The sequence below is a fragment of the Rhamphochromis sp. 'chilingali' genome, assembly GCF_963969265.1.
Source record: "Rhamphochromis sp. 'chilingali' genome assembly, chromosome: 21".
Classification (NCBI taxonomy): Eukaryota; Metazoa; Chordata; class Actinopteri; order Cichliformes; family Cichlidae; genus Rhamphochromis; species Rhamphochromis sp. 'chilingali'.
The window spans coordinates 28,546,409-28,559,297 of NC_137949.1; the positions used below are offsets into that span (position 1 = coordinate 28,546,409).

General features: G+C 40.5%; 2 protein-coding genes across 3 annotated transcripts; one reads left to right on the forward strand and one right to left on the reverse strand.

Annotated features, from left to right (window-relative positions):
- Window positions 1-624: 624 nt before the first annotated feature.
- On the forward strand, window positions 625-4,809 carry yy1a (YY1 transcription factor a). Its single transcript, XM_080871626.1, has 5 exons — window positions 625-1,241; window positions 2,180-2,330; window positions 2,671-2,731; window positions 2,884-3,042; window positions 3,293-4,809. The coding sequence occupies exons 1-5, from the start codon at window positions 743-745 to the stop codon at window positions 3,473-3,475; spliced, it is 1,053 nt and encodes a 350-aa protein (XP_080727752.1). The 5' UTR covers window positions 625-742; the 3' UTR covers window positions 3,476-4,809.
- A 767-nt stretch (window positions 4,810-5,576) lies between these two features.
- tpp1 (tripeptidyl peptidase I) lies at window positions 5,577-12,213 on the reverse strand. Of its 2 annotated transcripts, none has more exons than XM_080871625.1 (13): window positions 12,134-12,213; window positions 11,639-11,713; window positions 11,264-11,403; window positions 11,021-11,171; window positions 10,524-10,645; window positions 9,414-9,580; window positions 9,077-9,275; window positions 8,710-8,898; window positions 8,229-8,298; window positions 8,000-8,120; window positions 7,705-7,866; window positions 6,796-6,921; window positions 5,577-6,532 (listed from the first exon to the last, which is right to left on the reverse strand). In XM_080871625.1, the coding sequence occupies exons 1-13, from the start codon at window positions 12,142-12,144 to the stop codon at window positions 6,392-6,394; spliced, it is 1,674 nt and encodes a 557-aa protein (XP_080727751.1). In that variant the 5' UTR covers window positions 12,145-12,213; the 3' UTR covers window positions 5,577-6,391. The 2 variants fall into 2 exon arrangements, with proteins under 2 accessions (XP_080727751.1, XP_080727750.1); XM_080871624.1 differs by having other exon boundaries at window positions 11,639-11,716; window positions 12,134-12,206.
- Between the last annotated feature and the right edge of the window lie 676 nt (window positions 12,214-12,889).

Below are 12,889 nucleotides of genomic sequence, written 5' to 3' on the forward strand. Positions count from 1 at the left end.
AACCTTTTTTAATATGTTGTATTAAGGGCAGGTGGGACTGTAGTGGTACTACAGTAGGCATATACTCTCAAAGAATGAGTGAAGAATTTAACTGGAAAACACACACAGCTTACACACAGTTACATATTGTAACTGTCAAGGTCAGAATTTTTGCTTTAAGGTTAGATATCAGTGTTTATGTGCTTCTTTTGTTACATTTCCAACTCATTTGTTTCCACTACACAAATTATCTGGCATGGAAAAAATAGCAAGCTTTCCCGCTTTTCAGTTATTTGCTGCTTTTTTGTTTGATGTATTTGTAAATTGAATATTTCTAAGTTTGATAAGAAAAACAAAAACAATAACTTGTCCCCTTTATTTAATTTATAAACTGGATCATCAAAAAACGCATTTTACTATTTGATTAAAAAAAACCCCACAAACTGTGAACCCATAATGTATAATGTGTATGTTACAAATAAAGACATTCATAGAAGATGTGTATTATGCACATTTATATTTATTTCATAAAAATGTGTGTGTAATAATCTGTGAACTAAACATAATCTACCTGTCAGGGCACTTTTTCCTTGAATCTCGCGAGATTTCAGAACTGGAGCGTTGTGGCGGCGAGAATACACTAGTGAGACTGTGGAGTTGTTGTCGGAGAGAGCGAGAGGGGGGGCAGATAGAGAGTAGAGAGGAGGGAAGGCTAGAGTGTAAAATAAATAGCAATAGGAAGAAGCAATACACGAAAGTTATCATGGCATCGGGGGACACCCTGTACATAGAAACGGATGGCTCAGAAATGCCGGCCGAAATAGTTGAATTGCACGAAATCGAAGTAGAGACAATCGAGACCACAGTTGTTGGAGACGACGGTGAGCACCAGCCTATGATCGCCTTACAGCCTCTCGATACAGATGATCCGAACTCGATTCACCCGCACCAGGAGGTGATTTTGGTGCAGACGAGAGAAGAAGTGGTGGGTGAGGATGACTCCGAACTGCACACAGATGATGGTTTCGAGGACCAAATTCTTATCCCAGTGCCCGCCGTGGAGGAGGACTATATCGAACAGACTCTGGTTACTGTGGCCGGGAAAAGCTCGTCAACAGGCCGGATGAAGAAGGCTGGAAGCGGAAAGAAATCGGGCAAAAAGAGCTACCTGAGTGGGGGAGAAATGGGCAGAAAATGGGAACAGAAGCAGGTCCAGATAAAGACGTTGGAGGGGGAATTTTCAGTCACTATGTGGGCATCGGGTAAGTTAAGTGAATTCCTGCAAGCTGGCGCCTCGCTTTGTTCTCAGGATGTGTGTCGTGTGACTGGGCCCTGCTGGGGCCTTGTCCTCCGCCAAAGTAGGAAACATTCCCCAACTCCGAGCCACTTAAACTCCATTTGAAATGTTTTTGTTTTTATGGGAAGCCATGTTTTATGTGTCGATGGGCGCCGCCATATTTCCCCGGTCTAGAAAGTATGGCGGCCCGAAAAAATGGCGTTTATTTGGCCGACGAAGATGGCGGCGAGAGTGGGAGCGAGTGCAGCTAGCTCCGCTAGGCCGCTGTGGCGCAGTTCAGTTCAGCTCAGCGAAGTCGGTGGTGCATTCAGGAACCCCTCAAACATTACAGTTTTTCCTCTTTAGTCACGCGTTTTTAGTCACATGATTTTAAAAGTACAATAAACTATGTATTTTGTTTCGGAAACTGTATCATGTTTTTTAATTCTTTGCGTGAACCCTAAAAAGTGTGATTTTATCAGCTTGATATAGAAACTGGTTTTGAACTGGCTATTCAACACATGGAGAAAATGAAAATTGAGATGATTAAAAAAAAACACCGAGTTTTAATTTAAATTTTATTTGGAAAACATTTTTTGTAAACTTTGTGCAGCCAACCTCACCTTACTTGCGTTTCTACAGTGAATCGTTATGTATTTAACGCAAAATCTTTTAAATTTTCTGTTTTTCCTCACATTTTATGTTGAATAGACTGTCACACAAATGCACCATTCATACTGTTTGGAAAACTGTTTATAGTGTACTTTTGAGATTAAACCATTTGCAACTCAACAGAAATCACCTATTTAGCAACAACCGGATTTTCCGTAATAGTTAAGTAGGAAATTAGTGAGGGCACATTGAGCTCAAAATGCACTGTTGTAGTTATGGATTTCTTTTAAAAACTGTTCCTCTATCTTTTAGATGACAAAAAGGACATAGACCACGAGGAGCAAATCACAGGAGAAAACTCTCCTCCAGATTATTCGGAATACATGACAGGGAAAAAGCTTCCTCCTGGAGGCATCCCAGGCATTGACCTGTCAGACCCCAAACAGCTGGCAGAGTTTGCAAGGTAAGTGGTGATAATGTTGAAACACATTGCAGCTTTCAAAACAAAACTGTATTGGCTCCATGAAAGACAGACAAGCAACACTGCTGAAAACTCTGCAGACCTGATAGATTAGATGCAGTTTTGCACACTCTAGTTTTGTTTTGTGTGAAGTGCAAAATTGAGCATAAATGCAACTCCACTTTAACACATGTAAATGCATGCATTTACATATGTTAAAATGCAAAAAAAAAAAAATAGCACTGTATGCAAATAAATGCTATTTATCTGTTTTCTGGGGGGTTTTCTAATGCTAGTTTACATGCAGCTAGTTTACATGCAGCTACTTCCATTTCTGTTGCAGAATGAAGCCGAGAAAAGTAAAAGAAGATGACGCGCCCAGGACGATAGCCTGTCCACACAAAGTGCGTGTGCTCTGCATGTTGCAGCTCAGAAGTTTGCTGATTGCTGTGTATTTGTTATGACACCTCTTTTGAGAATATGCAAGTGTGTTATGCATTGGCATGCCATTATGTGCAAACAAGTTAAACTAACTGTGTTTCCTCTTCCCTGTCAGGGATGTACCAAGATGTTCAGGGACAACTCTGCAATGAGGAAACACTTGCACACCCACGGACCTCGGGTGCACGTCTGCGCAGAGTGCGGCAAAGCGTTTGTCGAGAGTTCGAAATTGAAGAGGCACCAACTTGTACACACGGGAGAGAAACCTTTCCAGGTGAGGTCTCACACGTGGCAGGCTGTCAGTTATTTGGCTTTCTCAGACAGCCTGCAAATATTTACTTTGATTTAATAGTAGGACATAAAAATACTTATGGAAGTGTTTACCTTACTCGGCTGGGTTTGTGTGTTTTAAGAGTGGTTATATGCAAATTTTGCTATTTCATCATAAGGCTACTGAGCTAAGTTATACATGAGCTAAGTTGAGACATGAAGTAGCATTAACACTCTCTCTGTCTCTTTCCCAGTGCACATTTGAGGGCTGTGGCAAGCGGTTCTCCCTGGACTTTAACTTGCGCACACATGTGCGTATTCACACTGGAGACCGTCCGTATGTTTGCCCCTTTGATGGCTGCAACAAAAAATTTGCCCAGTCCACCAACCTGAAGTCTCACATCCTCACACACGCCAAAGCCAAAAATAACCAGTGAATGAGCCGCGCTTCAGACGAACGACAACACAAGGAAACACTGGAGGATTTGACCTGTATGTCCGCTCCTTCGACAGCCAAATGATCCCTTGGCCTGCTTTGTTGTGACATAAGAAGTCCCTTTGTGTTGCCTCTAGGGTAAAACGTTTAAACGGAAAAAGGCGTCTTCACAAACTTTTTGATACACAGAGGTTTTCAACAAGCAACTTGTGAGAACCCCAACACCCTCAGGCCTCTTACCCTACTTTGGCTCTACCTGGATGGAACAACTTAACAGTTTCTTCTTGTGGAGATGTTATTTCATGGATCTGCACCCAAGAAACTTATTTATATCTTAAGACGAGCAGTTTAAAAAAAAAAAAATGTTTTTGCAATATTCTTCAAATTTGCGTCAATCCTTAGCAATGACATATTTTCAATTTTGTACTTTTCCCCAAGTGTGCATATTGTACACTAATGAACAAAGCCCTTTTCAGACATGGGATCTGTGAAAGTAATGGTTTTCTGTCCTTCAAATGTAGGTCATTTTTATGTTTATGTTTTTCTCAAAGTTTTATTTAGACACACATGACAGTGATTGGCAGAGTCGCAGTACGCATGCAGTACTTGCCCTTCCTGGAAAAGCCTTGTTGACTCTGTGACAGCAGGTTTTCTCAGGATCGACTCTTTTCACTGTGTTTTTAGTTTCTTCTGTCATTGTCACTAAGAGCAGGTTGTGTGTATATGTGCTGCTCAGAGAGCTGCACACAGGCTCAGAGAAAGAGAGATGTCTCTTCTGTTTATTGAAAGAGGAATGTCTTTATCATAAATTAGAACCTGATTTTGGAGAGATTTGTATGTATTGCTGTTGAGGGCATTCCCTCATGAGTTCAGCTTCAAAGAAAAGTTTAAATGGAATCATGCACAGTCAAAATCACTCAGATGCTCCTCTCTTAATTTGACTGCATGCATTCAGATTTGTCTTGAAAAGTTAGAAGTAAACGTTTCCAGGTCCGACCTAACAAGATTGCCATTTAAGGATAAGTGAACATGCACTTGGGCAGGTGACGCATTCAGGTGCCCTCAAAATTAAAGAAAGGGATTGCATGTCTGAAAGGGGCTGTAGGCTCTGTGGTGATGTATGTAGTCAGATTGTCTCTGTAGCTCTTCTTCGAAGAGGTTTCGGTTTGTTTTACCTCCTCCCTTTCTTCCTCACGAGTGTGTTTCGAGGATGTGACTGGGTGGTCTCTGCATATTTTCATTTTCTACAACACAATATCCTGTAGATCATAGACATGTGATTTTCAATAGTAATCAGTGATTAAAATGTTTCCCCCTTGCACTACCAATGCAAAACGGTGTCATTTGTTCTCAGTTTGAAATCATTCTCAAATATTTTATACTTAATTTAAAAAACAACTAAAACCTCCATTGTCATATAACTGGGATACTTGTACATGTTTGATACTATAGAATAATAACAATGTAACAGGTTAACTTGTCGAAGTCTTTCACAGGGAATTACCGAACTTTGGTTTCCTCTTTCATTCAAATAGAAATAAATAAGTGGAACTTCTTTTTGTTTAATCCTTTTCCATAGTGCGTACACACAAATGGTAGTTTTGTCAACTTTTGCAGTTACAAAGGTTCATCTGTAAAAATTAGTTTGTCGGCTTGTTTTTCTTCGCGTGCCAGGATACTGAAAACAGTAGAGGCCAGAGGCCGTGTTGACATTTGCATTGGAAATGACAGGGCAGAATTTTCAACTTTAACCAGTTTGTATAAGGTCTTTAGTCATAACCCACTTCTATTACATTTATCTATTTACACTTATTTTCAATGCATAATTTGCAGATTATTCTTGATTAATAATAAATTAAAATGTTAGCTTCAAAGTGTGGCGATTGATGAATTCACCCACAGGTAAATGATGATTGAGACTGGGAGGAGACAAAAATCCCTGAGAGGGTTGTGCCACAAAGGCTGATTGTTGTAAAGTCAAATATGTAGCTCCGGCTCCTGTGGCAACCCATTGTGACAGCCAAAGGAAGCTCTAATAAGCTCACATTTCCAAACTGCAACCATCATAACATACTTTCAAACATCGATAATACTGAACACCCATCTGACATTTTGTTGTACATAATCTGGCTTTAATCAGTCCACAAAAATAGTAAAGGCAGTGCTTTCACAACAAGTACAACAATGCTGGTGGGTAGAATTGCTGAATCACTTCAAATCCACATATTACAACACATCTTGTCATTTCACAGCAGCAAATCAAGATTTCAAAGGTCCTCTTAATCAGCACACCACAAAGTATGTTCCCCTTTTTAGTGCACATACATGAGCGGTGTTTTAAAAATCTCAAACAACACGATGACTTGTACCTAGTTTATCCCTGCCGAGTAGTTAGGAAGTCTCATTCCCTGTACAGATCAGATATTAATCCAGCTCACAGTCATTAAGAATCAACAGCACTATTTTAAAACAAGCTGTGCATAAGAAGTGATTACAGTATATATTTCCACCTTTTCAATAAAGTTATTTAATCTTTTTGCATAGCCAACTGTACGTCCTCACTGTGTATCTAAAGGGATGGATGTAAAGCCAAGAATATCTCAAATCTGGGTCAGTTATAAATGCAGTGAACAGCAGAAAATGGCAGCTGTAGTGCAGTATTAAAAAACTACCACTTTAATTATCCCTGGCAAACATACTTGAACAGTTTGAAGCCTTAAAATGAGAGGCGATGCAATTATCCTTAAATGATTCAGCAAACAAAAATCTTTAGGAGTTCAATAATCCTTCAACTTCAAACGTATACCTGAATAAAACCAAAAGAGGCAACCTAGAGTATAGCTATTCGACCCTTTTGCCTTTGGCATTGTGTGTCTGCCGTCTACTCTCAGAGCAGGCGCTGGTGGGTTATTTGCAGCTAATCACTCAGGAGGACAGCCAGCAGGGCAGGATAGTTTGGCGTACCCCAGCCGGTAACAGGATCCCACGAAGGTGCGGCACAGAAACCCTGCCCTTGAACCTGCTCGTCCAGACAGCCATAGTGGCAACCTTCAGTTACCTTGAGACAAAAGTGAACGGCATTTAGGAAACAGACCTCGACCATGGATATTTGGTTTCTTGTTTTAAAAAAATGCCTTAGTGAACACCCGTCATAACAGTAGCAGCGTAAACAAAGCTTGTTTTTCGGTTAAAGCGTCGCAGTGTCTATGTTGTGTAATCTATACAAGTGGAGCATTCTTCAATAGTTTGGTAACAACAAGAGTCCTCCAATAATTACTTCAAGTACTTATCTACAGTAATAGTATAATTAGCTGCACTTACATCAAATAAGGCCTTTCCATTCAGCTTATAGAGTCGGGGGTTGAGGAAGCCCAGGGCAGGCAGGCCCTTCATGAAACGTTGATCATTGATGAGGGAAAGCATACCTCCGACTACAGGGGTCGATGCCTGGATGGGTAAGCAATGCATGTGAGATACAATGAGCCACAAGAAGCAGACATTCAAAGCAAGTGATTTAAGGTAAGTGCAGACTGTTGGTGGTGCAGCAGGTGGTGAATGGGGGTGGCTACACTCTGTAAACACAAACATTTCTTTAACTGAAATAAACCTCCCATGATGTGTAAGGCTTTTGTACCAAATGTAAAGGAATCTGAAGAGCGCAACATGGGGGAATGAAGCATCACCCTTTTAGACCTTCACTCATTTTAAAGCAAATCCCCTGTAGCTATTGAGTTTGCCTGCTCAGATCCATCCTAACTGCACAGAGTCTGTTCTGGAAACTACAGGTACAGGTATAGATATTTATGTACAGATGTATGATTGTGCATTTTTGTTGTATGCATATCAGTGTGTAGGTATGAATGCACTTGTCTTACTCTATATGAGCCATTGGCTGGTGATTTGAAAGTCAGATGAATATTTCTATTATTCATTAGACGGGACCAACTCAATTTCAACCACAGAATCTGTGTTATTTATATAGAGATGTCTAATGTATTTGTTATGTTGCTTCGATGAATGTCCATACACGTCAAGTGTACTTTGTTGGAAATAAACTTATCTGTCCAAAAAAACTAAACCTGCAACATTTTAGGAGCCCATAGAGGAAAAAAGGCACCAGCTTCGTTTAGTCTGTCAGTTTGCCCATTGGGCTAATTTTATGGTTCTTCTGTTTCTTTTTTCCTCCTCTGCTACATTGTCAATTCTCTATTTGCTACAAAGGATACTGACCGAGGTCCCCGACACCCACGGGACAGGCACTCTGTTGATGACCACCCAGTAATTATCAGATAGGGCAGCCATGTCTGGGTAAGCCCTTCCGCTGGTATTGAAGTATGACTTAGGAGGGAGGGATGCCGCTACAGTCTTTAGATAGCTATTCACCGCAGTGGTCTGTGGGAACACACACAGAGCACAGATAGCACTGTTTACACTGACTTTTGGGGGGAAAAAAAACACACGATGATCACTGGATACATAAATGAACGGAGATGTATCATGTATCACTAAAGGCTGATGATTTTACCTGGTAGTCGGGCATCTTAAAGATGTTGCTGAAGCCTCCACCACTGATTGAGTCTGTGACTTCATACGTGACCTTATAGGGGTTCTTGAAGGATGTGCCTCCTACTGTAGTCACATATGGGCTGGAAACAAGAAGCTCTTTAAATCAGATTTTTTTTAATATAGTAAACTATCTGTTGCAAATAATTACACGCTGCTTTAGTTTCACAAAACTGGAGTTGATGTTTTACCTTGAGGCAGGGAAACTGGGCCTGAAGGTGTTTTCTTTCCCCAGATGTCTGCATCCAGCACCACTGTCACCTGAACACGACACAAGATCAGGGTGATTATAAGTGAGGTGGCAGGTGATGGTGCAGTAAATTTTACTAATGACTGGCAGCCTATTGACTGTTGCTTTGGAGCCGTGATAAAAAGCAAGCAGAACAAAAAGGTATCGCGTACACATGCCGTGCCATCAGGGGTTCAGTATGAAACAATGGTGCTGTATTCATGTTTCAAGTGACATAATGATCTGACAATGAGAGTGACTTTACAGTCAGGTGACATATTGCCAAGGAGACAAAGCCTCTTATTTTCTTTACACGATCAGGTAAAGAATTCCCCAGTTATTCAAGTCAAGTCTCATTTTTAACCAAGGTGACGAAAACCACAAAAAGCACCACAACATGTCACACACATGTTACTATTACAAATGTTACTGTTATTACTGACCAGAAGCAAAGAGCAATGAGATTCCTCTGACGCCGGCCTTCATGAACTCTGTGTTGATGCGTGTCATGTAGGCTGCAGAAAGACTGTCTTCATCATCTCCATAGCTGATAGTGTGAACCCAGGGCAGGTCAGTCATGTTGCTGAGCAAAATCATCCACTGGAGGAAAGGCTCCTGGGACTCATGGCGACCTGGAGGCACAGCAGAACAATTTAAAGGGAAAAAAGAAACGTTACTCTGTGTGAAGGTTGGTTTTTTTTCTTGCTTTTAACTCCAAGCTCTGACCTCTTTGCTAAAGGGTTTATCATTTCTATATCATGATTTTGTTTTGAATAATCTAAAAACAGAAAGACAAACTCTTTCTCATACCTGGATTGGTGAAGACCCAAGTGGAGATGTTTGCCCCTGTGCTCATGATGTACTCTACATCCAGACTGGCCTCTATACCAGCTTTTCCTCCCCCCTGGGTTCCTACAACTCGATCCACCTCAGACCGATGCTGGAAGGCACCACCGAACATGGCCATGAACTCAGCCAAGTCAGCGGGATGGTAATATTGCTCCAAAAACTAAAAGAGAAAGCAGCTAGCTACAGTGAAAAATTACACCACGTTATAGTCAGATTAAAGACTTGGAGCTGAAGGTTATATGGCTAGTTGCAACATTTAACCTTTCATCCCTTAAATAATAAGGTGAGTGTATCATACTTGAGCTACAGCTTGGCTGTTGTTCTGAACTGATCCCACATCAGCTGATGTTAGATTGTAGCGAGTCCTTAAAACAGCAGGAGTCACCCCGAGGTGAAACCCTGCCTTAGACTTCTGCTTCTTGCTGAGATCCAGTCCCTTAGGAGGAAGACGGTGAAGTCCTCCAACTGCAGAAGCATACACAAATTTTTAAAAAAAATTAAATCCCACATCCACTTCCTTAACCACTTATGTACTTCAGAGTCACGGGGGCGGCAGTGTCAATGCAGATCCAAACCTAATCATATGAGATGCTCTCATAAAGTTCAAAGACTTTGCCATAAAAAATGATGAAGTCTTTGAACCCAAATATATCTCCTCACCTGCATCTCAAACCCACTTTTTGTGTAGTTTCTATTTATTCCTTTTTTGATTAGTCACTGAAGTGCCATTCTGACCACTTGCACGTTGGTATTTACGATTTCAACAGAAATATCCGAGAGAAACCCACAACTTCTGTGTAAAAAATTACCCTGTGGCTAAGCACCGGCACCCACACACCAAGCAACAGTTTCTAAGGAAAAAGTGGTTAGCAGCGTCACCTTACACCAGCAAGGTTTCTGATTTCAATTCTGGCTGTACTTAAGGTGGTTAGAATAAAGCACTATATGATGATTAAAAGTGTGATTTGTAGGACTTTAACAGGTCATTAACACTGCAGAAGCACTGAATACATGTAAACACACACACACAGGTCAGGGTCAAACTTGGGTTCTACTGTAACACCCTGAAGCTTGTGAAGGAGAATATTTGGTGCCACACTGGAGTTTTCTTGGCCACAATGACAATTTAAGTAACCACCCAAAAATTTAGGCCCTATGCGACACTATCCTCTTCCCCAAAATAAAATTCCTGGTAAAAAGAAATGTAATGAAAAGGTTATTGAGGATCCAGTGGGCAGTAGTGACATCTATTCAAGTGGACTGAACGGGACAAAGAAGCGATCTAAAAAAAAAGTTTTTGCAGCAAAATGTGAGTAGGTGTATTTTTTTGCAAGCAATCGTAGAACTTTATGACCTAGGTCTAAAAAAAACCAACATAATAATTAGCAGCTTTTGAAATGGAGCTCACCAAAGTCAAGGTGATGATGAACGTCATCGGGAACCGAGTATGGAGCTGAAGACCTCACTAAATAATGTCCATCTCTCATATAACGGTGAAATCTGCTTCCTGGAAGTAACCTCTCTGCAGTCCTGAGGGAAAAAAGCAAACAAAAGAATTCAGTACAACTATCATTTACTGTCATTACCATGCAAACACATGCAAGTCCATTTATGTGTGTTTAAAAAGGAAACAATGTAAAACAGATAAAACAGGAACTTCTAGTAAGTGAAATCGACTCCTTGTCTCAGCCTTGATTTATGAATTTCATTTTACTCCAGGTCAATGTCTGATTTTTTTTTAACCCAAAACCGCATAAAGAGGAACTATATCACAAGATACAAGCATTAGTGGGAGATTTACACTGCTACAGAACTCGTGTTGAAGAAGTGACTTTGCGCTTTAACTGTGTCATGAGCAAGTGAGTTGAGTAAGCAGAACAAATGCTGCCAAAGAAATATGCTTACTCTGCAGTCATGGTGCACTGCAAAAAGTCCTGAGTGCGAATCGTAAGGCAGTTTGTAATCCCATGACTCTGCAGCCAGCGATGCACCACTTTCTCGGTCAGGTCAGAGGGACGCACGAGGAAGGCTACTTCCTCTAGACTGAGATGCTTACCTGGAGTGCAAACGAGCACAGGTTAACGTTTAAAGGAGTTTTTCTTTCTGTTTTTAAAATGTAAAGGTTGCAGTTATCGGATAGATCCATACCATACTGAACTGAGTCAGGGTCTGACACCAGCCTGAGCTTTTCCTCCAGCAGGTGAACATTCTGCTGCTTTAGGGCAAAAGTCAGTTCGAGCTCTTCTGTGGGACCAACCCGATCCACATGAGCCCACTCCTGTGGTATCCTGTGTAAAGAGGAATAAAAATTTTGAAAATGTATTTTAACAGTCAGAAATTAATGGCAAGCATTTAAATGGCTGGGAGACCTGGTATAACAGACTTATTAATAAACACGGCACCCAGTAATTAATTACATATGAATCATACCTCACTTTACAGTCTATAGCTAGCAGAAATCCAGATGTAACTTAAAGTAAATAATACATATCATAACAGATTTAAAATTGTATGTTTGCTCACAAGACATCCTGGTCTGACTCCAGATATCCACTCCAGACCACCGAACTGAATAAAAAGGGCAAGGAGAAGACCAGTCTGCTGGAAGAAAGGAGAAATCAAAGCATTGAAAATCAGATACACCCAAAACAAACCCGGAAGTTTTGTCAAAACTACAATTAGCACCTAGTGTTATTTCAGGTCGGTAACAAAACATGTCTTGGTGCATCTTTGACGTCTCAATGTGATTCAGGTAAGAAGGTAAAATTAAAATCATACGCATTTCTTCATGCCTTCATGCACACATAGCGTTATGCTAATGCTACATCTATTACAGAAAAGCGCGGTTTAGTTTATTACAGCTTTAACGTCCCACGGCCACTTTAACCTGCTACATTAGCAGCAGCTATAGGTCACCAGTGACGTAAAAAACGTGGGTTAGCTACGTTTAAACAGTTCACGGTATCGCACTCTTCATTATTTATGTAAATAAGCTCTGAAGTTATCTAAAGCACTCACAGTTTGTTCATGGTGTCCTCTCCTGTTTCAGATTTCCAAACTCAAGCGACCAGGTTAGTGTATGCGCACTAGTCATGTGACTTTGTTTTCACGTGATTAGCAACCGCTGCCCCCCCCTTCCCCCTCCCACCACCGATCCTTTAACACGTTTGTAATGTAGTATGTTCTGCTAACTTTTATTTTTGGTTTATTTATGTTTGTTTTGTTTTTTTTACTGCACGTAAACGCTGCTCCTTAACAGTATTCAAATAGAAAAAGTAAACTGGGTTCAAATCTGTGTCACAGCTTCACTTTTGCTGGTTTGGAGGCAAGTTTTGTAAATTTCCTGCTATGGTTTGGATATTTCTGTCCACTCACACTTCTCCTTCACCACTGTGGACTTGGAATGAAAGAAAAATTGTCTCCCCAACTAAAAGCAAAAGAACAAAAACAAAAAAACTAGCTAACTTAAAATAACTAGACGGTAGAAAATAACTAAAATAATATTGCAAACTTAAAAAACCTAACTATAATAACACATACCAGTGTGAAAAGACTAAATTGAATAATACACATATATTTACTAAGTTTGTATTGTAAGTCTGGTATATTTCTGTTGTGGTACAGTACTGTGCAAAAGCCTGGAGTCAGCTCTCATATCTCAATATTTTGCTTCCAAGTACCCAGTCCTTGTACCTGGCCTTTTTCAGAGGAATGCTTTCTTTGTTTGTTAAACCACTTAACACTGACTTATGAATCGTTCAAAGATAAAACAGG